Consider the following 23873-nt stretch of genomic DNA (forward strand, 5'->3'; position numbering starts at 1 on the left):
AAATAGTAACTTCTGTGAATAGTACACAAATGCTAGCAAAATGTATTACAGAGAAAGAGAAGCTTGAAAGGAGACCAAACCCCAAGAAACCTCGAGCATGCTATTGTTGTTCGCTCATAACCCATGACGCTGTATGCAGCAGAGCAATAGATACGTAGGAAAGTTAGTTTACCAAAATTTACATAAGAAATATGAGTCCGTCTGCAGATTCTTTATCCTTTTTTCCGAGTTATCAATTTAAACTGCAATGGCACAAGATTCCGTCTGGGACCGGGGTTGTCTACCACGGTTATAGATTTGCGGCAAACCGGACAGTTCCCTCTGGCTCCCTTTCCAGCACCTTCAAGTGTGCGGCGGGTCTCGTTGTATTTGAGGCTGTCAATAATACATTTATGGCAGAATAGATGACCTACGGTGAAAGGAATATGTTCAGTAATGTATCATTATGTGGAATAACAGCACAATACATACCACAAATAGTGCTTGTAGCATTCTCAGGTACATCCATGCAAACTGGGCATTTATACGCTATCAGTATAGACTTTGCTTCCTTGTCATTTGTAGCATTTTTCTGAGCTATGATTGCATCTTCCCGCTGTTTGGCAAGAACTTGTGCTAGCGAAGAGGAGTCGTCGACACTAGTTAAATCCACAGCCTCGATTTCACCCGGAATCATAGTCTCTGCTGTTTGGTGGCTCTGAGAAGACGGGCCAGCTGTTGGGGTACTGCTCCGATTGTTTCTGTTGCTCAACCTCCGGCGTTTAACCTTGCTTCTATTGTCATTAAAGTCAGGCGATGCGCTACGACGAGACCGTGACGGCTGTAATGTTTGTGGCACGGGCCTCCTGCTACTATGTGAGGTTGTAGCAGACGACGGCCCAGTCAGATCAACTGTATCGTTCTCCATGATGGAGGAAAACCGACTGTGGCGATTGATGTAAAGCGAAGGAGATTCAGGTGCGATTATATGGATAGAACACGAGGGATCGAAGGTGCTACCGGTGATAGCGTGTGTGGTGTCAATGGTTTCCGGAGCAAGGAGAGTAGGTAATGTAAGGCCAGTATGAGACCTAACTGCAAATATTATATACACGCTCAGATAAAGCAGCTTGTAGCTGAGCAACTCCTTTGTCAAGTGAATGTAGTAGTTGTAAGGCTCCTTAAGCCAGGATCGGTATGTGCGGTATCAGTTGGGTGGCGAAGAGCTCACTATCAATAATCGAAGGGGCGTGAAGATGGGCCTGAATGTCAAGACGTCGGCTGGTTTCAAGGTTGTTTCTTCTTATCGGAGTCGCTTTTCCTGTCGCTTTGCTATCGCCGATAAAGATTAATAAGCAAGCAAGATAAGATCACATGACATTGATATCTTCACGTGATTATGATCCTTTGCCCAGACTATTATGTAATGCGGTCTATCAGAGACGGAAAGAAGCCCAAAGGACGGCAGGCAAAAAGATGAAAGCGACAAAGGGACCGGTTGGCAGGAGACAGTATACAATATACAAGAGCCAGATGAGGTGGAAGGTTTCTGGAGCTGAGTGTTACAGAAACAACAGAATGACTTATTGATCGCGCAACCATGCAGGTGTTCAGCCGCGGTTTGCATAAAACCACCGTTTCTTTCTCGTTGAAGACGCGATTAGTCCACCATCCAATACCAGCATGGAAAGTAACTATCAGGAAGTATTCGAAGCAGGCGATCCAGGATGCCCGGGAGGATACAGGAGCTGCGCCGAAGCCGAGCACACTTGCATGTATATAGGACCCTCGCCATAGAATTCGCTGAACAGACTCGACTAACGAAGCCCTGTACTAGTGCCAGCAACTGGCAGGTTTAACGAGATCGGAGTCCAGCAACTAAGCAACGTCATCCACCCCCAAGTGTTCAGCAATAAGCACACGTCTCCAGATCCTAAACTTGTCAACTTAGCTCGAGATCATTTGTCCCGACACGATTTGCTGGGGAAAGCGCAAGATGGCTCTGATCCAATTGGATTCAATCTCCCAGTTCTCAAGGGGCAATCTCTGGATGAACACTTTCATAAGCTAGGAATGGATGCTTCTGAGCCCTTTTTAAGTGATGCTAAGCGCTATGCGACGGTTCATTTACCCCAGCAACCGCGAAAATGGATTAGACAGAGCGGTTGGACAAAATACAATGCAGACGGAACGGCGCAGAAAATCAGTGCTCCTGATGAGACTATGCTCACTTTTGATACTGAAGTTATGTGGAAGGAACATCCATTTGCTGTAATGGCCTGCGCTGCCGGCCCAACGGCTTGGTACGCATGGATTTCGCCCTGGCTCCTTAAGGAAACCGAAGATACCCATCATCTAGTACCTCTTGGTGACATATCGACATCTCGCGTCATTGTTGGTCATAATATTGGTTATGATCGAGCCAGAATACTAGAAGAATATGATATCAAACAATCTCGCAACTTCTTCATTGATACCATGTCTCTGCACGTGGCTGTAAATGGAATGTGTTCACAACAGCGGCCAACTTGGATGAAACATAAGAAAAACAGAGATCTTCGGGACAAGCTAATGCGTGGAACTGAGTCAGCTGAGCTTGCGTCTATGGTTGAAAATAAAATGCTCAGCGAGGAGGAGGAAGAGCTATGGGTAGGCCGAAGTTCCGTTAACTCCCTTCGCGATGTTGCCAAATTCCACTGCAATATCACAATAGATAAGGCTCAACGGAACTATTTTGGCGAACTTGACCGAGAGGGAATTAATGGGCAATTAGATGAACTTCTGGATTACTGCGCTGCCGACGTTGCAATTACGCACCGGGTCTACAAAAAGGTATTCCCAAATTTCCTAGAGACGTGTCCACACCCCGTCAGCTTTGCTGCATTGAGGCATCTTTCCACTGTTATTCTACCGGTTAATGAAACATGGGGGGAGTACTTGAAAAATGCGGAAGACACATACCATCGTGCGTTGGACAATGTGCAAAAGAGGCTAGTGGAACTCTGCGAAAACGCTCTCAAGGTGAAAGACAAACCGGAAATATACCAAAATGATCCCTGGCTTCGACAGCTGGACTGGTCGGGCCAGGAGATTAGGATGGTCAAAGGAAAGAAAAAAGGCGATCCGCCTCGGCCAGCGGCCCGACAGAAACTACCAGGGATGCCGAAGTGGTATAAGGACCTTTTCCCAACGAGTAAATCAGATATCAACATCACAGTGCGGACTCGTATATCTCCAATCCTCTTGAATCTTTCGTGGGATGGCTTTCCCCTTGTTTGGTCTGACAAGCATGGCTGGACTTTTGAAGTTCCCAAAAAGGAGCTAGAGCGATATGAGAAACAGGCATTTGCGCCATGCGACATGTCGGAAGAGACAAACGCTGCTCTACGTGAGAGCAGAGACCATGTCTATTTCAAACTTCCACATAAAGACGGACCAGATGCTCGATGTGCTAGCCCACTTTCAAAAGGGTACCTGCAATATTTTGAAAGTGGGAAGCTCTCATCTCAGTTTCCGTTGGCTAAGGAGGCTTTGGAAATGAATGCGTCCTGTTCATATTGGATAAGCGCCAGAGACCGAATTACATCGCAAATGGTTGTTTACAAAAAGGACTTGGAAAAAACAGGTACGCTGGGCAAAGGGCTTTCGCTGGACTCAAAAGTGGGCTTCATCCTTCCCCAAGTTATTCCTATGGGAACAATCACGCGCAGAGCAGTTGAGAATACCTGGCTCACCGCAAGTAATGCCAAACCGAATCGCGTCGGTTCTGAGCTGAAAGCCATGGTTCGCGCACCACCTGGGTATGTTTTCGTTGGTGCAGATGTTGACTCTGAGGAACTTTGGATTGCAAGCTTAGTCGGTGATGCACAATTCCAACTACACGGTGGAAATGCGATTGGCTTCATGACTCTCGAAGGTACGAAAGCTGCTGGTACAGATTTACATTCGAAAACGGCAAAAATTCTTGGAATTTCACGAAATAATGCAAAAGTTTTTAATTATGGTAGAATATATGGAGCTGGTTTGAAATTTGCAGCCACGCTTCTACGGCAATTCAACCCAAGCATGTCTGAAGCGGAGACAAAGGCCGTGGCTGCCAAATTATACAAGGAAACGAAGGGAACTCGGACTACTCGCAGAATACTGAGTGAGAACCCTTTCTTACGAGGTGGAACCGAATCCTTCGTTTTCAACAAGCTGGAAGAGTTCGCAGAGCAGGAGAGACCACGAACCCCCGTCCTGGGAGCTGGTATCACTGAGGCACTAATGCGACGGTTTATCAACAAAGGTGGCTTCATGACGTCCAGAATTAACTGGGCTATTCAATCATCTGGGGTCGACTACCTTCATTTACTTATCATATCTATGGATTATCTCATCAGGCGCTTCAATCTTGATGCCCGTCTTGCCATTACTGTCCACGATGAAATTAGGTATGTGGTTAGGGAAACAGACAAGTACAAGGCTGCAATGGCACTCCAGGTTGCGAATCTTTGGACTCGGGCTATGTTTTCGCAGCAAATGGGTATTGACGACCTGCCACAATCTTGTGCGTTCTTCTCAGCAGTAGATATTGATCATGTCTTGCGGAAAGAGGTGAACATGGATTGTGTGACGCCATCTCATCCCAACAAAATCCCACATGGGGAATCCCTCGATATCAACGAACTACTCTCCAAGGGTGACGAGGCTAGGCTTGATCCATCAATTACCCCATTGTCACCGCCGGTCCCAGAAAACTACAGCTATACCCCACGGGAACCCGTAATGGCGTCATTACAAAATTCAAGCAGCATGGATTTTATCAAAGCCCAAATTACCAGTGACGATAAGGAGCTACGAGAATTAATAAAGGGTTCGATGAAGAAGAACTCTTCCTCGACGTCAGGGAGCACAACAAAATCGCAACCTAAACGTGGATCAAAATCGCAAATACCCCCTCACGCAGAACCACAAAAGGCTGTTTTAATGGATGTCCAGCCAAATCTTCTTCCAAAATCGTCGAACTTAGCCCCCAAACCGTCATCTTTTACAATACATAGGTTCGGTTGGAAACCTCGTTCCCCAGCATCTGTATAATCAAATCATACCCTCTGTCCTTCTCCTCGCTCTCTTATATCGATCGGTTTAACGCGTCAACTTCACCGCATTCTCATGATGGAATGCCATTTATCTCTTTTCTCATTTTCATGATTTGTTCAGGCATTCAAATCCACCTGATACTACCAACCTTTTAACTCCATCTTTTCTTGTAAATATATTTGTCCCAGTTATCTCATTACTGATATGGTGCATGTTCCGGTGCGTGGTGCTTGGGTCGCTTGGTTATGTATTATAAGGGACAAGATATGCACCATTATGATAATAAATCCCATTCATATACTTATATAGATTACCTTAAGATGCTTTGATATACCTTGTTTAGCCTTGATAGATTAATTTCATCATAGGCCGCAACAGGGATAGCGCGCCAAGCCTCCCGCAACTGCCGAAAGTTCCACCCTAACAAACTTCCAGCGCGGCGCAATTTCAACGTCGATCAACCACGTCAACAATCGCAGTGGTGAAACTACACATGACGTCGATTGGACCTGGAAGGCGATCATATATCATGTCTAGCATGGTAATTGCGCACTCACAAAGAATTTCGATTACTTGAGGGATGCTGAATTTGGCTGTGGGCTTCTTGTTGTCATGGTTCCCTGTGTTCTCAATATACCATTCGTAACCGCGTCAGGATGGCTCCTGGGAGATCAAGTTCTCTGAACGGGAGCGAAATCAGCCCTTGTACTACCGATGTCGAGGCTCAGGCAGGTGGTGAAGCTTTCAGGCTGGAGCCATTTCCGTCTGCGTCGCCTACTTCCACCAGAAACGCTCCCGGTCTTGAGCCTCAAAGCAGTGTTAGAAGGCGCAGTCGGCGCTCTACCACCGCGCGCCCTTATTATCCAGAGATACACTCGCCAAATTGGCATCCAGGTGAAGAGCCTGGAATTGACCCTACGGATCCAAGCCTTCCCACATCATTTGCAGACGAGGGAACCTTGTTGCAAGCCCAATTGTACCAACAGTGTGATATCACAGTGGTGGACTTTTCTCACGATGCAATGCGTATGTATCATTTGGATAATGCAACATTGGTGCCTTTTTTGGAGAGGGAGAGAGAGCCATGGGTACAGTGCCGCTGGATCAATGTCAACGGATTGAGCTGGGACGTCGTTAGGCTGTTGGCGAACCACAAACACCTTCACAGGCTAGCGGTGGAGGATCTTATGCATTCCGTAAACCGAACGAAAGTCGATTGGTTCTCCGACCATACTTTTATTGTTCTTGCAATGCAAAAGTTGATCAAGCATACCAGCCCCGAAGATTCCGAAGCAGAGAGCGAGTCTGAAGATGAAGAGACAATACATGAAACGGATGACTCAAAACCGCCCAGTCACCACTCAAAAAAGAAAAACCGAGGGGTGATAATGACGGCATTGATGGATCTGTTTGTGCCAAAATACCAGCAGAGACGCCCAAGGCTTAATGGTACAAAGAGGCCTCCTACGGGTTCCCACCAGGAAGTACCCGTCAATCCAACTCGAGCCATTCGATCTTTACAGCGCTTTAGAGGAGGACCTAATGAGGACCGTATAGATTTCATGGAGCGTCATGCTGTCCTAGGACCTAAAGGTCTTAGTGTTGGTATCGAGCAAGTTTCTCTTTTCCTCCATTCAGATAACTCCGTGACATCCTTCTTCGAGGCGAGCGCCGACGATATCGAAACTCCGATCATCCAACGGCTAAGGTCTCCTGGAACTATCCTACGACAAAGTTGTGATGCAAGTATGGTATTACAGGCTATTATCGACGCTATCACTGATCTTGCCATTCCGGTCACAATGGCTTACCAAGACGCAATGGGAGACCTCGAAGTTCAAGTTCTTACCGATCCGAATATCAAGCAGTCGAGCAGCCTGTATATACTTACCTCCGAAATATCCGTTTTGCGAAACGCCATCCAGCCAATTATTGGAGTTATCAATTCTCTAAGGGATCATAAGCCGGATCCGAACAGCCGCCCTCAACTAGGGGTCAAAATGGGACTGCCCGCATGCTCGCATACCAATGGCTCTGGTTCTGGGTCTGGATCCCGAGTTGCCTCGAACCAGGAAACCGAAGGAGTTAGAATGCCTTCAACCGTTAACATAAGCCCTATGTGTCAAACTTACCTAGGTGATGTCCTAGATCATTGTATCACTATAAATGAGGGCTATGACCAAATGCGGCGCTCAGCAGATAATATGATTGACCTGATATTCAACACCATTGGTAAGCTTAAACACCAGCCAGAAAATGTTCAGCCAGGTTTACAGGCACTAATTTCTTCACCACAGGGGCTTATCAGAACGAAAGTATAACACAGCTCTCACTGGTAACCTGTATGTTTCTACCTCTTACATTCCTTTCGGTAAGTTACGTCCGTGACCCTAGCTTAGAAAAGAACAAGCGAATTAATTCTGGACAGGGCTATTTTGGAATGAATTTCAAGTCTTTTTCAAGCATCCAAGAATATAGTGATGCGTGAGTACATTCTCTGGCCTTCTTGTGGTATCGGCAGTACTTTCAGCTAACACTAACAAAGTTTTTTCTGGGCTATTGCAATACCTTTTGTTTTCGTAGTTATGGTCATCTTGATGTGAGTGCCTCTAGTATTTATGAACTAAATTGTCACTACCTGTACTGATGTACGAATTTCTTAGGCGTGAGGTCATAAAGCGCTACTTGATGAAACTTGCAAACAAACGATTAATCTGGAGTTCAAGACGGCGGCGAAGACCTGTGCGGCAACGACCACAAGCAACTTAATTTTGAGCCGATATGTTTGTTTACCTGCGTATACGATCCCGGTGTGGAAACTGACGAGAACAAGGGGTATGATAATTAGACCATTCTGTATAATACATCTATAATCGGTGTTACAAAGGTTACAGGCCAATAGCCGTTCAGATATTTCGCTGTCGATAAGCCCAGTAAGCCTTCCACGGTAACCTCCAATCTGTAGAAAGAAGTTCCGGTTTGAATATGTCAAAGTCTACCTTTTGTAGTTTATTAAGCCACAGGCTCGTGGAAACAGCTGGTAGCAAAACACAAAACCCTCGTTCGACTTCTTGCAGCTGAGTGCTCAGGCTTGTTGATTTTTCATGTTGGTCATCTTGATATTCGTGCCCTTCTTCTCCCTCATGTTCAAAGGCATGTCCAACGTCTTGACCAGCTCGTAAATTCTTCAGCATTTGTCTGGCAGTGATTAGATGGTCACTAGCACGGGTGGCCACTGTAAAAACAGCATCTCGTAGTCCCGGAGCGTCTGCGCCAAGTCTGAAGACGTCTTCTTCTTTTACCCCTGTTTGCGCCATAACGTCAAGTGGTAGCATGATGGAGCCTTGTCTGCTGTCGCCTGCTATAGGACCTTCGTTGCCCATCCGAGTCTGGCTTGAATGATGACTGGGTGGTGGAGGGAATGCAACAAGCGGCACACCGCGAAGAAGAGCAGTTATTCCAGCTGCTTTACCGATGTGCGATGCCAAATGATCAGCCGTTAATGAAGTAAGGGGCAATGCGCTAAGAGTTAAGTATAGCAGTGTAGAGTATGTGCTTTCAGCATAAGATTCTAATGAAGCTAAGGTGGGATATGATGTGTGCACCAAATGCTGTTCCCGCGCATTAATCAATCGCATAAGCCACCCTTTGCTTATCTTCGCTCTTCCCTGAGTCCGTGCATCAAGGTCGGATAGGGCCGAGGCCAGAAGAATAGCAATGGGCTCCTTTGGAGGAGTTCCGGCGAGAGTACGTGTGATGGCATCTCTCCAGTACTGCAGCCTCATTAGACCGATTGTATGCGCGGATGTTGTTTCCGGTATCATCGATAGCGAAACATTTAGGGCATGAAGAGCGATATAAAACTTGGTGGAGTGTCGAGGAATGAATGTGCTCAGGGTATAAGACGGTCGATCATATTTTCTAGTTGAGATTAGCTATCTATTCAAATAGTAAGAGGCAATAGGGCCTGAGGCCCGATTGATGTATTGCATACCTTAGGAGCTCAACACAGTAGCTATGCGCCGATTCCAGCTCGGCATTGGAGCTTCCAGGACGATTAGATGCCGTCAAACAAGGTGCAGAAACTGACAGAGAACGAATTGACTGTTTTTTTATTGATGCAGATCGGAAAATCTCCCTGCGGGCATGTCTCAATGTGCATTGGATGCACATTGAATAATTTGAAGCCATCGTCCCCAGATATCCTCGCTTCTGTCTGGTTTTCAATGTTCAAAATGTATTCAGCTTGAAAGAAGGGAATTCGCTTAGTAATTAAATTACCTAAAATGACATAATTCTCGGGAATATCTTTTTGCCGCGATTATTAATACGCCGCCCATATGCGCGTCTGTTTTAAATAGAAATCGCGTTTAAACCTTCAATTAAGAGGCGCGTCGTTGGAGATGCAAAGTCAGCTTTGGGAGTCCTGCAATCTGACTTCCATGACAGCCACCGGATATGAATTCTGAAGGTATCGAGCAGCGTCCTGCTAAGAAAAGACGATTTTTCCAAGATGAAAGCGAGTCCGACTTTCCGCTCAAGTTCACCAACCTCGACGCGTCGACTTCTATTAGTTCAGGCCTGGCGAAGGCTCCCACACCCGCTGAGGACAATGCCGCAAACAGACAAGTGGGAAAGGCGACCGAAATAACCGATAATGAGCCTGATTTTGATATTGAGCTTTTCTCCTCCATCGTTGGATGCCCGATTTCTGCCGATGTTGTTGCTCAGCTGCGTCGCAAGGCAGGAAATGACATGGAAAAGGCTGTTAATGTCTATCTTGACGGCACTTGGGAAGAAGCTAGCGATACTAAAATGCCTGATGTCTCTCTGCCATTGATTGAGAATACTACTGAAGAAGCTTCTACAAACAAAACTTCAGCTCCAGAAAATGCCACATATGTGACAGCTTCTCAAGACGAGAACGAATGTGGCCCCTTGCTTTCGGATAACCCTGAGTATCGATATCTGGGTGCCTTTGGTGTTGGTGGATGGGCAACCAGGTCAAGTACAAGCTCACTCAAGTTTGGGGAAGAAGTCAAAATTCAGCGCACGAAAACTCAGCCTCAGCCAAAAGCAGGAAAGACCAAAAGAGCTATATCAAATCCTAAAACGGATGTTATAACTAGGTTCACGAACTCCAATGGTGACGAAATTGGAAGGCTGCCACAGGAAACTGCATCTTGGGTATCAACTTTAATCGATCAGAAGATATGCAAATTCACCGCTGTGTGTGTTTTTGCACCGGAGAGAATCCGCATAAACGATACTATATACTTGCAACTTCGATGCTATGTGCTAAACTCAGCATTCAAGAAGCGTTTTTCTTCTGGACTGGAGGATGATACCCCTCGTCTTTTTGAGCATGAGGAAACGGCGGAAGAAAAGGCACTTCGTTTACGCCAAGTTGCACTGGTAACTCTCTTTGATGAGATCTGCCTCTCACCAACTTCCGGGGATGAGACCACTGCAAAGCAGAAGAAAAGTGGGCTTCTTCGTGCTGCAGAAATGGCTGAGCAGGGTACAAAATCGGGAACATCGAGCAAGGATCCGTCGAAGGATGCTGACGAAGCATCCGAAAGCGACGATGGTGAACAGCTTGACCAAGATCAGCTAGATACATTGTATCAGAAAGCCCAGTGTTTTGATTTCAATATGCCTGAAGCTACTCCAGGTGAAAGTTTCAATCTGGAATTACGAAAGTATCAAAAACAGGCCCTTCATTGGCTGATCACCAAGGAGAAAGATGAAAAATCAACAAAGCAAAGATCCATGCATCCCCTGTGGGAAGAATACCCTTGGCCTGTAAAAGATGTTGATGATAAGCCTCTCCCACGCGTACGTGGTAAAGACTTTTTTTACGTTAACCCATATTCTGGGGAATTAAGTCTTGACTTTCCCGTACAGGAACAAAATTGTTTGGGTGGCATTCTTGCCGATGAGATGGGGCTGGGCAAGACCATCGAAATGATGAGCTTGATACACTCTCATAAACCTAACTCTGAATACTTTAATGGCATTACATTGCCATCATCAGGCCACAGTATTACGTGGCCACACAACTCTCCCGAAGTATCTTACGCTCCACACACTACCCTTGTTGTTGCCCCCACATCCCTTTTGTCACAATGGGAAAGTGAAGCGTCAAAGGCGTCGAAACCGGGAACTATGAAGACATTAGTTTATTATGGAACAGACAAATCGGTCAACCTACGAAGTATTTGTTCTCCCAAAAACCCATCAGCTCCCAATGTAATCATTACTAGCTATGGGGTTGTTCGGTCAGAGCATAGCCAGATTCTATCTGGCCGCACAAACTTGGGCGATAATGGCCTTTTTTCTGTCGAATATTTCCGTGTAATTCTTGATGAAGCCCATTATATCAAGAATCGGGCCTCCAAAACAGCCAAAGCGTGTTATGAGATTAAGGCCAAACATAGATGGGTCCTAACCGGTACACCTATCGTGAACCGACTTGAAGACCTTTATAGCCTCGTGCGATTCCTCAAAGTGGAACCATGGTGCAATTTTTCGTTCTGGAAGACCTTTATCACTGTTCCATTTGAATCGAAAGACTTTGCGCGTGCATTGAGCGTTGTACAAACTGTTCTTGAACCATTGGTTCTTCGACGCACAAAAACCATGAAAACGCCGGAGGGAGAGGCCCTTGTTCCATTGCCATCCCGTACCATTACAGTGGAAGAGATTGAGCTGTCAGAACAAGAAAGAGAAATATATGATGTTATTTTTACTCGAGCCAAACGGACATTCAACGACAATGTAGCCGCAGGGACATTATTAAAATCTTATACAACTATATTTGCCCAAATCCTCCGCTTACGGCAAACATGCTGCCACCCCATTCTGACGAGAAACCAATCCATCGTTGCGGAAGAGGAAGATGCTGCTATTGCTGCCGATGAAATGAACATTTTGAAAGACAACATGGACCTACAGGAACTCATTGACAAATTCGCAAGTTCAATGCAAGCTTCGGATGGCGAGGAGCGGGACCCTACCGCTAATTTCACAACTCACGCACTGAAGCAAATACAGGCGGAATCGAGTGGTGAATGTCCGATCTGTTCTGAGGAGCCAATGATCAATCCAGCAGTTACTTCATGCTGGCATAGCGCCTGTAAAGCTTGCTTGGAGTCCTATATCAAGCATCAGACTGATAAAGGGGAAGTTCCCCGGTGCTTTTGCTGCCGGGAAAAGCTAAGTTCTCGCGATATTTTTGAAGTTGTGAGGCATGAATCTCCAGAACAGACTCCCGCAACACAAAATCCTCCGCCTTTGGACAATCCCGCTCCTCCCGCATGCCGAATATCCTTACGTCGGATCAATCCCCTGTCCCCCTCTGCCAAAACTTCTGCGAAGATCCATGCTCTTATCACCCATCTTACACGTCTTCCCAGAGGCACCAAGGCTGTGGTATTTTCTCAGTTTACCTCCTTTTTGGACTTAATATCCCCGCAGCTGACTACCGCCGGTATTGCTCATCTTCGCTTTGACGGCACGATGAGTCAAAAGGCTCGTGCCACGGTTCTTGCCCAGTTCAATGCCCCTATAATTGACGAAGAGGACATTGATGATGATGATGATATTGCACATTCCCCGGACCCTTTTAAGGAATACCGAAATAGGCGCAGGAAGGACAAAGGTTCCCCTCCGAGTGTGCTTTTGATCAGCTTGAGAGCTGGTGGTGTCGGATTGAATCTGACAGTTGCAAACCACGTGTTCATGATGGATCCCTGGTGGAGCTTCGCCGTGGAAGCTCAGGCCATTGATCGTGTGCATCGTATGGGCCAACTACGGGATGTGAAGGTGTCCAGGTTCGTGGTGAAAAACAGCATTGAAGGAAGGATTCTCAAAATTCAGGAGAGAAAGATGATGATTGCCGGCTCCCTTGGTTTGCGGGTCGGCGGTGACGGCAGCGACGAAGATAAAAGAGAGCAGCGCATCGAGGAGTTGAAACTCTTGTTTGAATAGCGTATAGCCATCCCATTGATACCCTGTAATGGCGGCATCCTTATCTTTTTGTATATTACCTTGGGGCTTTTTTTTTTTTTGGGCGGCATAACTGACTGGAATCTTGTCTTTCGCTCATTTCAACGGCTGAATCCCTTATAATGACTGCATATGTGTAAGGTCTCAGGATAGCTTCTACGACAGCTATAATGAATTAAGTCATATCTCAATCCATATGCTGTTCATCTTGTATCTTTCATTTCTTCACTGTCTTGCGATATGCGTCTTTTATAACTGGATGGTTAGCTGGTCGTGGACCATAGAGAAAAAGTGCGTGTCTTTAAGAAAGAGTGCTTATGTAAGATAAATAAAATACAGAGAGGGTATATTAGTAATCAAGTTCTTCCCTCTTATCCAATAATATTGTCTAGAAATCCTTAGAAATCTAATTACATAATCTAAGTGCTAACCCTCGTTGCGTATTTTATGTAAGTTTTGTTATAAACACGAGTTTTCACCAGGATAGTCAAAAGTCCATTTAGTCCGCCGCAGGTCACTTTATTTTCGCTTGCAAGTCACGGCACAACCAAAACATCTCAACCTCGTTACGGCTTCATATGCCGAACTCACAGCCCACAATGTCTGCTAATGATCAGTACCAGACGCCATTGGCGTCTCGCTATGCCAGTATGTCCGTTTCTTATGTGCTATCGGCTGCTATCAACCCCGCTATCGCAGTACCCCCGCTATGACCCGTATAAAGTAGCTAACTACTTGTGCCAGGCAATGAGATGAAAACGATATTTTCCGCCCGTGAGCGAGCATCTACGTGGCGCAAGCTCTGGCTCTGGCTAGCAGAGGCCGAGAAAGAGCTCGGAATCAAGCAGATCAGCGATGAGGCGATTGAAGCAATCAAGGCGAACGTCACCGTGAGCGACGAGGCGTTCAAAGTTGCCGCTGTTGAAGAACGCCGTCGCAGACACGATGTGATGGCCCATGTTTATGCTCTGGAAAAGGATGCTCCTGCGGCCGCGGGAGTTATTCATCTCGGAGCTACTTCGTGCTATGGTATGTTGACTCACTGCATTGATCACTGTTGCTCCGCCGCTAATGGCAGAAATCACGGTTTATAGTACTGCTCGGTTTCCTCGTTGCTGAATTATTTGCCATTGTGTCGAATGGTAGTCTTACATATTTCTATAGGTCACCGATAACGCCGACTTGATTTTTATCCGTGATGCGCTTGACCTGATCCTACCAAAGCTCGCCAAAGTTATCCACAACCTTGCTCAATTTTCCCTCAAATACAAGGACCTCCCGGCCCTAGGCTTCACGTATGCATCTAATTCAAGCCCTATTTCATGAATAACCATTAATCCATAGAGTCAGTCACTACCAAGCTGCTCAGGCAATTACACTTGGCCGACGAGGCGCCCAATGGCTTCAAGATCTCGTTATGGATCTCGAGGACATCGAGTACGTCAGAGCTGGTCTTAAGTTCAGAGGAGCACAAGGAACCACCGGAACTCAGGCTTCCTTCATGGAGATTTTCCACAATGATGCCTCTAAAATCGACAAATTGAACGAGATCCTTTGCAAGAAGGCCGGATTCTCCAGCTGCTATGACATATCTACTCAGACATATACTAGGAAAGTGGACTTGCGCATTGCCAATGCCCTTGCAGCCCTTGGAGCAACTGCTGTTCGTATTGCAACTGATCTTCGTCACCTTGCCCACGATAAAGTGATGGAAGAGCCTTTCGAGAAGGACCAAATTGGCTCATCTGCCATGGCTTATAAGCGCAACCCAATGCGGTATGCATTGCATTTAGTAAATGTCTTATGGGCAGGCACTGACTTTTACAAAATAGCTCGGAGCGAATCTGCAGCATTGGCAGGAAGCTTAGCAACGTATCAGCCAACTTTTCAGAAACTTTCTCCGGCCAGTGGCTTGAAAGAACTCTGGATGATAGCGCAATTCGCCGTATCGACATCCCTGAGATGTTCCTCATGGCAGATGCCATCCTTATCAGTCTAGATAACGTCACCAATGGCCTTGTTGTATACCCCGCCATTGTCAACGCTCAGCTGCGGGAGGAGTTGCCGTTCATGGCTACTGAGAACATAATTATGAAGTTGTGTAGTCACGGAGTTTCCCGGCAAGAAGCCCACGAGGAGATTCGTGTCCTTTCGCATCAAGCCGCTCATGTCGTCAAAATGGAGGGTGGGAAAAATGATCTCATTGAGAGAATCAAGAAAACTGAATTTTTCGTATGATCTAACCTAAAAAAAAAACCCCATCCCTTACATCACAGGCTATAACTAATATATATATTAAACAGAAACCAGTCTGGGGTGAGATAGATGGACTCCTTGACCCTAAGCTATTTATTGGCCGATCTCCCGAAATTGTTGAGAGATATGCTGGAGCAGGAGGACCTGTCGAGAAAAAATTGGAGAAATATAAGGGATATATTATGTCCACAGCTACCGCTGAGCTGTCTGTTTAGGGGCCCGTTAGTTTCAACTCCTACAATACTAAGCCAATTTCCATCATTTTAGAAACAGCTTACTGGTAGACTTAAGTGGTATTAAAAATATTGATAGGGGATCAATTGAGTTAAAAGGTTAACTGATACCCATCCAAATTTGTAAATACAAACACATTTTGGACATATAATTCAATCATAATAATTGCATCGCGACTAGAGGATCACAGGCATGGGAATATATTAGAAAATATGGTACATATAAACCATAAGGCATATGAATTTGAATTAAATATCACTCTGGCACGAGGTTAGGTCTTAGAATGCTTTCCAATGTGAAGTGCATCCTTGGCCTTCTGTGCGATGCTGCCGGATCTATGAGTGGTATGTGGCTCATGGGCACCAGTGTGAGGCTCGTTGGTTGTAGTGCCGGTGTTTCCATGGCCGGTTGTGGAAGTACCTTGGCCAGCCTTTGAAGTGCGTTGGTCCAAAAGACCTTCTCATTTCATTAGTATGCTATTTCTGAATGTTTATAAGTAGGTTCAAGGGACATATAACTTACGATCTGCCTCTCTTCCAGCACCTGGCTGCGTGGCATCAAAGTTACCGCCCTCTGCGGCAAACCCTGTGCTCTTAACCGGGGTTTCTCCTCCACTAACTGGTGCATGGGATGGTACGCCGCCAGTAGTGCGGCTATTGGTGGTGGAAGTCGGAGCGTCATGTCTTATTCCAGAGGAAGGCTGTGAGGAGGCTCCATAACCTGTATCAGCGGTGCGTCCCATGCTGCCTCCAGCTGTTTGACTCGTGGATGAAACTCCTTGGTTCATCTCCGATGGATATTGGGAACCTCCATAGCCTGAACCAGCGTGCCCAGTAGTAGAGGTGCCCTGGGAAATTCCAGTTTGTGTACCACCATAGCCAGCAGTGGGTGCTCCCTGCTTCATTTCTGAAGATCCGTAACCACCGGCGGCAGAGCTGCTTGCACCTGGCATGCTTCCAGCTGTTTGACCTTGCTTCATTTCAGAGGGGTATTGGGAGGAACCACCATAGCTGGAGCTTCCAGTCATATCACTGGTTGTACCGTGCTCTCCATGTGTTGTGCTACCAGAGGGTTGCTGATATCGGGTGCCATGACCGGCGCCAGTGACATCTCCAGAACCGAGAGCAGCTCCACCATATTCACTGCCAGGTTGAGACTGCTTTGTTTGCCCGTATCCTCCAGAAGTACTAGATGGCATATCTGAGCCATGTGTTGCCGTTCCAGTAGTTCGTCCACTTGTATCAGTCATACCAGGCTGTTGCTTCATGCTGGTCATTCCTGGTTCCTGGCCACGGCCCATAGCTCCTGCCCCAGCGGCGCTAGCAGCAACTCCAGCCGCTCCAGCAGTTCCAGCAGTTCCAGCACCACCAAGTGAATCATCGGTGAGCCCACCACTCATTTTGGTTGCCGTTGAGGATTTCTGACCGGCACCGATAGTAGAAGAGAATTGATCTGCTTGCTGCATCTCTGATCGTAAGGCTCTCTCACCATATGCAGTTTTATCTCCGGCGATACCACTGATACCCTCATCTACTCTTTCGGTACCTTGGGTTGTCCGTCCAGGAACACGTCCGGATTCCTGGGGCATATTACTGCCAGTAGTAGGCTTTCCAGCAGTTCTTCCTGTGGTGTCGTGGAAACCTCCCACTCCTTCATCAACCTTGTTTCCGTAGGGTTGTTGACCGGTACCATGTTTACCTGCCAAACCTTGGGTTTCAGTTGGTTGAGCTATGAGTTATCGATAGTTAGAAGAGCATTCAGATAAGTAATGTAGTAGTGATAATAATTAGGAAGAGAGCTATATGTACATACTAGGAGCGTTGCCAGCATCATAGGGGTCGGTTGCTGTTCCCTTGCCTTGGACTCCGGAGGCAGGCTCTTGCCCTGATTTGTGACCAAGCAGGGCATCTTCTGCAGCTTGCAGTCCGCTCTTAAGAGACTCCATGTTTGTGAACAGCTTCAAAGTAGCTTGAGTATAGATAAGTATAGATACTTATGTGTATAAGTAAACTTGAAAATGGTTTGATTTTGTTGACGAAACATATCAGCTTTCCACGACTGGAAGGCCCTTATATAGAAACACCATCGTCAACAGCGGGCCCTTCCCAACAACAGGTTCTCGACACGTGGCGAGAAAGCCCATTGCTCGTTTGCAAGCCTTTGCAAGGCCATCTCCTGGAGCGCTCTTCGCCCCTGATGCCAAACGTTATGACTTCAGATGTGACGTACCTTGGCACATTCCGGGGTGATGACATCATGGCAAAAAGCATAAATATGTCACGTGATATGTATCTCTGCCGCCAAATCTGGGGAGAAGAAGACTATGGGATACGAGCTGAACGAAGAAACAGGCAGAAGGATATCCATAACGGCGGTTGTGGCGAGGCGATCAGCAGCAAGCGATTCAGGTATATGCAGTGGGGGCCAACATATTATACAAAACACAGCCGTCATTATCTCCACTTGACACCAGAAAGCAGGGAACAATATGTAGGGATCGAATAGAAAGAAAGGAATAGAAACGGAAACATGCAAACAAGGAATGATAATGTCCAGCGAAGAAAGATATGCATGGGGTTCCCAAGAAAGAATAGAAACATGAACATCAATTAATCGTAAGGCATTGCGTAATCGTAGAAACGGAGCGCCTAAGTTAGGCAGCCTTTCCCTGATCAGTCGAAGGCGCTGTCCTCTTCTCAGGATTAAGAGGGACATTGGGATCATAAGAAACCTCCTTAACAATGCCTAGACCTTTGGTCCTTCCCTCTCGGAACAGGATTCGGTCTCCAACTGAAAGGAATTCAGGTCTTTGAATGAAGCGGAATGCGACTAAGGCACGGTCTCCAGTTCTGATAAAATCCCGATCAATATCGATGATAGCACAAGTCTGGCTCACAGCCCCAACGTGCAGCATTGCTTGATACTTAGGTTTGATAGTAGTGGCGTGTGAAAGTATCAACACTAAAACAGAAATCAAGGTCAGTAAAAGTTATAGATCCAGCAACAACGTGGGTTGTCATACCTTCGGCAACAAATTCACGATAGACTTTTGGAGGACGATCTAATTTAGGTAGAACAACCATTCCTTTCCTTACATCTTTTCTGCGAACTCCCTTGAGAGCGAAAGAAGCGGACTGCCCAGCTGAACAGGCGTGCACATGGATTCGTTTACGCTCAATGGATTTGATGACGGTGTTTTTGAACTGTCCAAGTGAATCAGGCCCAACAAGCACCGCATCCCCTGTATGTACAGCTCCAGCTTTCACAACACCAGATACTACCGTCCCTACAAAAGGAACAGAAAAGGTATCATTCACCAAGAATTCGAGGGGAGCGCCAGAGTCATATCGGCCATGATGTGGAAGCATATTGAGGAACGTCTGTACCAGGTCAATGCACTCTCCAGTCACATTAGATACCTGGAAGATAGGACATATCCTGTGGTTGACAAACTGCGTAGCCGTGTTAACGGTATCCTCTCGGGATTTGATGAAGATTGGAATCTTATGAGCCCCCGGGGACTTCAAAATTCCAGTCAACTGTTTGACTGTCTGCTGAAGAATATGAGGAGGGCAGATATCTATCTTTGTGATAACTACCATGACGGGGACGTTGAGTGATAGGGCAATTCCCAGGTGCTCCTTGCTCATTCCAATAAGTCCGTTGTTTGCGGCAACCATCAGTAGACAGTAATTTGGGCTGCTGCTGAGCATACCAAAGACAGTAGTCCGTAGATAGCGCTCATGGCCGGCGAGATCACTGAACGAAATCACCTTGGCAGACTGTCTCCCAATCTCCTCCCATGTCTGTTTTCGGGCCTGGCCGTGGCCTACAATCTCGCCATGGGTATCAAACCCCATAATCTCCATACCGACGGAGCTAGTTCTCCCGGTCTCAATCTCATGTTTATGACGAAATAAGTTCACTCGAGCCTTGCCTCTTCCATCGTCGAGTTTTCCTTTGACCAGGACACCTAGCAGAGTGCTTTTACCAGCATCGACATTGCCAACAACTGCAATTCGGGTTTCAATGACTTTCTCTACCGTCTCAGGAGCCTGTCGTATCAGCACCTTTCCGTAAGCACACTTTATGCGGTCACTCTTCGTCTCAGCCTCCTCCGGACCACCAACATTGTATGTCAGCAAGACTCGACAATCAGCCCGGAGCTCGCGAGCAGCCTGCCGTAGACGATCAAGGGCATAGTTCCACTGCTCCTTATTGAATCCCATCCAATCACCGTTGTCTTCTTGTCCAAGGTCAAATATAGTCTCGCCCTGTCCCTCCTCTAGCCGTCCCTTCACGACGCTGGTTATCCGAGAAATATTGCTTTCTGCGTCTGGGGAGTTGTCAAGGAGCAAGTCTTTGAGCTGAACACTAGAGGGATGGTCTGACAAGCCAAGCTGGTCAAGAATGTCGAGTTCAGAGTGGTCATCATGAGCGGTAGATATGGCTGTGGTAGAATAGCCGCTGTCGCTTGGGGCCACGGAGCCATCTCGGTTTTGGCTACGAAGGTACCGTTTTTCCTGCTGCTTCTCAACATACTCGGCAAACTCGCTCAGAGACTAGGCGGGGAAGACATGTTAGATACGCTGGCCTCGATATGGTAAACTGTATTCCCACTAGGGAACCGTATAGGCGCATGAAAGGGGGATGATGCATGCCTGCTCCCGTTTGCGCCTCTCCTCCGCTGTCAACTTCTGCTGTCCTCCGTGAGTCATGGTATTTAACTCGCGATTATAAAGGAGTTATCGTAAGATATCATAATGTGCGACTAAGCGCAAGTGGATTCAAGTCTGTCGTATTCGTACGATCATTCTCTCGCCGTGTGAACGCTGTAAAGGACGGGGTGGCTAGTAGTTATGGGTTAAAAAGACATGGTTTATAAGAAGTAAAGATGATATAAGAGTGAGCGATTCCACTAGGGAGACGTGGGTGTATGGCTGAGTATTTATATTGTGATGAGATGCGAGTTGTCTGTTGTAGGAAGCGCCAGCACGTCGAGCCATGAGAGTCATCAGTTCAAGGTTGAGTCATCAAAAAAAAAAGTGAGGCTCCCCAAAGAGGACGCCGACTTTCGACTTGGCACGTCTTTACGTTTAGATGTCAACTATTATATCGTTATTCATTTGTATGTCTTTTAACTATCCATGCCTTTCGTCGTAAATGGCCGATCGCCTTGGATGAATGAGCCATATGCAGGGGCTGCTTCCCCGGTCGTCCACTCTAGAGAATATGAACATAGTCTCACCCACGAGTTACTAACGGCTTCGAAGCTGTAGGCCGTCCCAACACGGACCCTGTGAGAACCGATATTGCTCATTTTCATAGTCATGAGTCCTCGGCCGTCCGTCGTCCGCATTGCTTTCTGATATTTGTCACCATCTCCGCTCCTATCAACTTGATGGAGACTGTGGTGATATTAATACAACGGAGTCACCTATTGTAGTCATACAATCAGAAACGAGTCGAGAAGTAAAGAAAAAAAGAAAAGAAAATTAAGGAATAACGCGACGTACCCCTGACGAACAGCATTTCCTCTTGCTTCTTGATTGTCTGTAAAAACAGTTAATTCCGTTCCTTCTCTAGCGGTGGGTTCGATATATACCTTAATGGTCTCTTCTCCGGCCTCATCTTCTTCAACAATATAGATGGTCTCCTCCACGTCGCCGAGAACAATGTTGCAATGACTGTCATAGGCCTGGACAATAATATGATGTCAGTACCGCTGCTGCTTTTTCCTTCATCATAGAAATATAATCCAATCGACTATCGAACGTACGTGAAGCCGGCCCTTGAGCTCGCGGTCCCCGCGCAACTTCACAAACACGACCTCGTCGAGCGACAGGCGAACCAGATCCAACGGCTCCGAGAAGGAGGGAGCTGCTCCATCGTCGTCTACTGCTGCCATCGTAACCGTAAACTGCGCCGCTGGATGCCCAAGTCGAAGCGCAGACTGGATGTCTTCTTCGTCTCTCTCGTTGTTCTTCCTGCTTGAGGCCGCAAAAGCACAAAAAGATAAGCAGGACGAGCTATGGCCTAAAAGGGACTAGCGCCGCCGCTCCCAGCAAAAATCCAAAAGCGGCAACTCAAAAAGCTCTTCAACATCGCATGCATTTTCTCCTCGCTGTTGGTATCTTTTGGTCTTTGGCCTGCTCCACGCCAGCAATTGATCTCGTCACGCCTGCCTGGGAGACCGAATCCCCGATTGCTCATTGTGTTCTCTCCTCTGCCCGCTACTTTCATGGAGAAAGCGTTGTCGTGAATTAATGCGTGCCACAACTCTGCTAGGCGAGAACCTCGTCTCCCAGTACATATGCCCGTCATGTAGCTGGCGGATAGTTGGCTTCAATGGCGCGCGTGGACCCAGCATTAAACACTCTCAGGCCTCACGGAATCAGCTGCAAGCTATACATACCTCCTCCCGCCCTTCGCTTAGAAAATTACGCCCGTCCAGCAAATCCAGCACACCAAAATGGAAATTTATAACCACCAGATTCGTGCACTCTGCTGTGCAGTCGACAGAGCCCCAGGATAACTCATTTGACACTGATCAAACCCCTTTGCCGTCGATCAATGATAAAGATGCCTGGGAGATTGAGACTCCTGGCTCTAAGAGGAAGGATTCAACTCAGGACGCTATTCGGAAACGGGAAGAGTATATCCGTGCTGTTCTTTTAGAAGGACAGCCGGACAAAGTAATGGCTATCTTCCTTGATCCAGGAAATAACGACTATATCATGCGTCAATTGCCTGCTACCACTTTCATAGAAGCTCTCCAGTTGTTATCTCCAGCATATTTCGTTGAACCATGGAGGAAAATCCAACGGAGCTTCCATTCTTCTGCCGCAGAGTACACCAAAGTCGAGCCTCTCGCGCAAATCTTCGATAGGTTTGCTAGAAATCTAGGAACGATTGTTGAAGCACGGCGTCGTGCTGGACATACTCTAGGGCTTGCAGAGTATACTCATTTACTAGACTGCGCTCGTTCCATGGGAGATGAGGCTATGGCTAATACCTTATGGGAGGAAATGATCGCTGATGGGATTTCGCCGGATGTCCTATGTTATAACTACTACATGGAGGCTAAAGTCTGGAACATGGCCTTCATTCCTAAGGAGAACCACTCGTTGAGATCAACACCCTGGATATACAGGAAAAGACGCTTCAAACGCAGTAATCCGGGATATAGAGGGTACAAGACGGGAAAGGACGGCGTGCGTGATGAAGTACACAGCCTCTTCAAAGACATGGTAGTGGATGGTCTGGACGCCAACGAGTCCACGTTTATTCAATTGATGATAGCATCTGGTCGTGAATGGGACATTGCAGCTGTTAAGGATACCCTGAAAACCGTCTGGAACATTGATGCTGACCGTTTGCAAAAGGGAGAAGAAGATCTTCCCCCGGTAACTCCCTATCACCCATCTTCTCCCTTACACCCTACCGATGAACTTTTACTTGCCGTGGCTCATATATTTTGTACGAACAACGATATCCCCACTGCACTACAATTGGTTGACTTCATCTCCGTGAATTACAATGTGCCGATACCACAACGTACCTGGATGGAACTATTTGTGTGGTCCTACATTCTTTCCACCAACAGATATGGACGGAATGCAGAAGACAATATGATCGGCCACATTCCTAAAGACTCCGTGATTGGGATTTTTAAGACGATGACTTCAGAACCTTACAACATGAAACCTACACTACAAGTGTACGATATCCTGACGAAGTTAAACTGGAGCCGCCAAGCGGTAGATCCAACCGAGGGCTTCATGCGTGATGGGCGAAAAATGTTTCAAACGACCCTATCTAAAAGGCGAGTGTTGGCGAAACAGCTCATCCAAGCATGGAAGGATTTAGAACACGAAAACAACGGTCCCTCTAGTGAGAGCAGCTCTAACCTAGAGCAGACTGCGACAAGCAGCCTACGTCGTGTCAACCCCCTATCTCTCACACCTCCACCCACTGCCCCAAAGGCTTACTGGGATTTATACCACCGATTTCAAGTCGTCCATATGGCCACGTGCCGAGAACTTGATTATCTCCAGACCTGGGCTCTTTTCATGCTCCTCCGAAGGCGTTGGACCGGTACCAAGTACGATTGGGAAAGAAGAGGGCTCCCAAATACCGTGAATGAATGGAAAATATTTTTACCTCGCATTGTGCGCTATCATATTACGAACGGAATGGTTGAATTTGACCCAGCACAGTTTTGGGGAGACGATCGGCCAGTTCGGGCAACCCTTCATTACTGAAAGTGTGCATCATCGTTGCAGTGCATGTTGAACTGGCTGCACCCTTCG

At 46.8% G+C, this 23873-nt stretch overlaps 10 protein-coding genes across 10 annotated transcripts; 5 read left to right on the forward strand and 5 right to left on the reverse strand.

Annotated features, from left to right (window-relative positions):
• Window positions 1–409: 409 nt before the first annotated feature.
• On the reverse strand, window positions 410–907 carry ARB_03389 (uncharacterized protein; the record flags this gene model as incomplete). Its single annotated transcript, XM_003010641.1, has 1 exon — window positions 410–907. The coding sequence occupies one exon, from the start codon at window positions 905–907 to the stop codon at window positions 410–412; it is 498 nt and encodes a 165-aa protein (XP_003010687.1).
• A 672-nt stretch (window positions 908–1579) lies between these two features.
• Window positions 1580–5058, forward strand: ARB_03390 (uncharacterized protein; the record flags this gene model as incomplete). Its single annotated transcript, XM_003010642.1, has 2 exons — window positions 1580–1754; window positions 1817–5058. The coding sequence occupies 2 exons, from the start codon at window positions 1580–1582 to the stop codon at window positions 5056–5058; spliced, it is 3417 nt and encodes a 1138-aa protein (XP_003010688.1).
• A 659-nt stretch (window positions 5059–5717) lies between these two features.
• Window positions 5718–7549, forward strand: ARB_03391 (uncharacterized protein; the record flags this gene model as incomplete). Its single annotated transcript, XM_003010643.1, has 2 exons — window positions 5718–7293; window positions 7338–7549. 2 exons carry the CDS (start codon window positions 5718–5720, stop codon window positions 7547–7549), a joined length of 1788 nt encoding a protein of 595 aa, XP_003010689.1.
• A 418-nt stretch (window positions 7550–7967) lies between these two features.
• Window positions 7968–8885, reverse strand: ARB_03392 (uncharacterized protein; the record flags this gene model as incomplete). The annotated part of the gene is made up of 1 exon (XM_003010644.1): window positions 7968–8885. One exon carries the CDS (start codon window positions 8883–8885, stop codon window positions 7968–7970), a length of 918 nt encoding a protein of 305 aa, XP_003010690.1.
• Window positions 8886–9519: 634 nt separating this feature from the next.
• Window positions 9520–13053, forward strand: ARB_03393 (uncharacterized protein; the record flags this gene model as incomplete). Its single annotated transcript, XM_003010645.1, has 1 exon — window positions 9520–13053. One exon carries the CDS (start codon window positions 9520–9522, stop codon window positions 13051–13053), a length of 3534 nt encoding a protein of 1177 aa, XP_003010691.1.
• A 770-nt stretch (window positions 13054–13823) lies between these two features.
• ARB_03394 (uncharacterized protein) lies at window positions 13824–15542 on the forward strand (the record flags this gene model as incomplete). The annotated part of the gene is made up of 6 exons (XM_003010646.1): window positions 13824–14100; window positions 14166–14203; window positions 14236–14366; window positions 14416–14847; window positions 14922–15303; window positions 15348–15542. The coding sequence occupies 6 exons, from the start codon at window positions 13824–13826 to the stop codon at window positions 15540–15542; spliced, it is 1455 nt and encodes a 484-aa protein (XP_003010692.1).
• Window positions 15543–15832: 290 nt separating this feature from the next.
• On the reverse strand, window positions 15833–17506 carry ARB_03395 (solid-state culture expressed protein (Aos23), putative; the record flags this gene model as incomplete). Its single annotated transcript, XM_003010647.1, has 3 exons — window positions 15833–16017; window positions 16084–17289; window positions 17374–17506. The coding sequence occupies 3 exons, from the start codon at window positions 17504–17506 to the stop codon at window positions 15833–15835; spliced, it is 1524 nt and encodes a 507-aa protein (XP_003010693.1).
• Window positions 17507–18485: 979 nt separating this feature from the next.
• ARB_03396 (uncharacterized protein) lies at window positions 18486–20279 on the reverse strand (the record flags this gene model as incomplete). Its single annotated transcript, XM_003010648.1, has 2 exons — window positions 18486–20123; window positions 20223–20279. The coding sequence occupies 2 exons, from the start codon at window positions 20277–20279 to the stop codon at window positions 18486–18488; spliced, it is 1695 nt and encodes a 564-aa protein (XP_003010694.1).
• Window positions 20280–20698: 419 nt separating this feature from the next.
• Window positions 20699–21469, reverse strand: ARB_03397 (uncharacterized protein; the record flags this gene model as incomplete). The annotated part of the gene is made up of 3 exons (XM_003010649.1): window positions 20699–20969; window positions 21078–21259; window positions 21341–21469. 3 exons carry the CDS (start codon window positions 21467–21469, stop codon window positions 20699–20701), a joined length of 582 nt encoding a protein of 193 aa, XP_003010695.1.
• A 358-nt stretch (window positions 21470–21827) lies between these two features.
• Window positions 21828–23825, forward strand: ARB_03398 (uncharacterized protein; the record flags this gene model as incomplete). The annotated part of the gene is made up of 1 exon (XM_003010650.1): window positions 21828–23825. The coding sequence occupies one exon, from the start codon at window positions 21828–21830 to the stop codon at window positions 23823–23825; it is 1998 nt and encodes a 665-aa protein (XP_003010696.1).
• Between the last annotated feature and the right edge of the window lie 48 nt (window positions 23826–23873).

This window comes from Trichophyton benhamiae (assembly GCF_000151125.1).
Source record: "Trichophyton benhamiae CBS 112371 chromosome Unknown contix01456_5.r1.exp, whole genome shotgun sequence".
Taxonomy (NCBI): domain Eukaryota; kingdom Fungi; phylum Ascomycota; class Eurotiomycetes; order Onygenales; family Arthrodermataceae; genus Trichophyton; species Trichophyton benhamiae.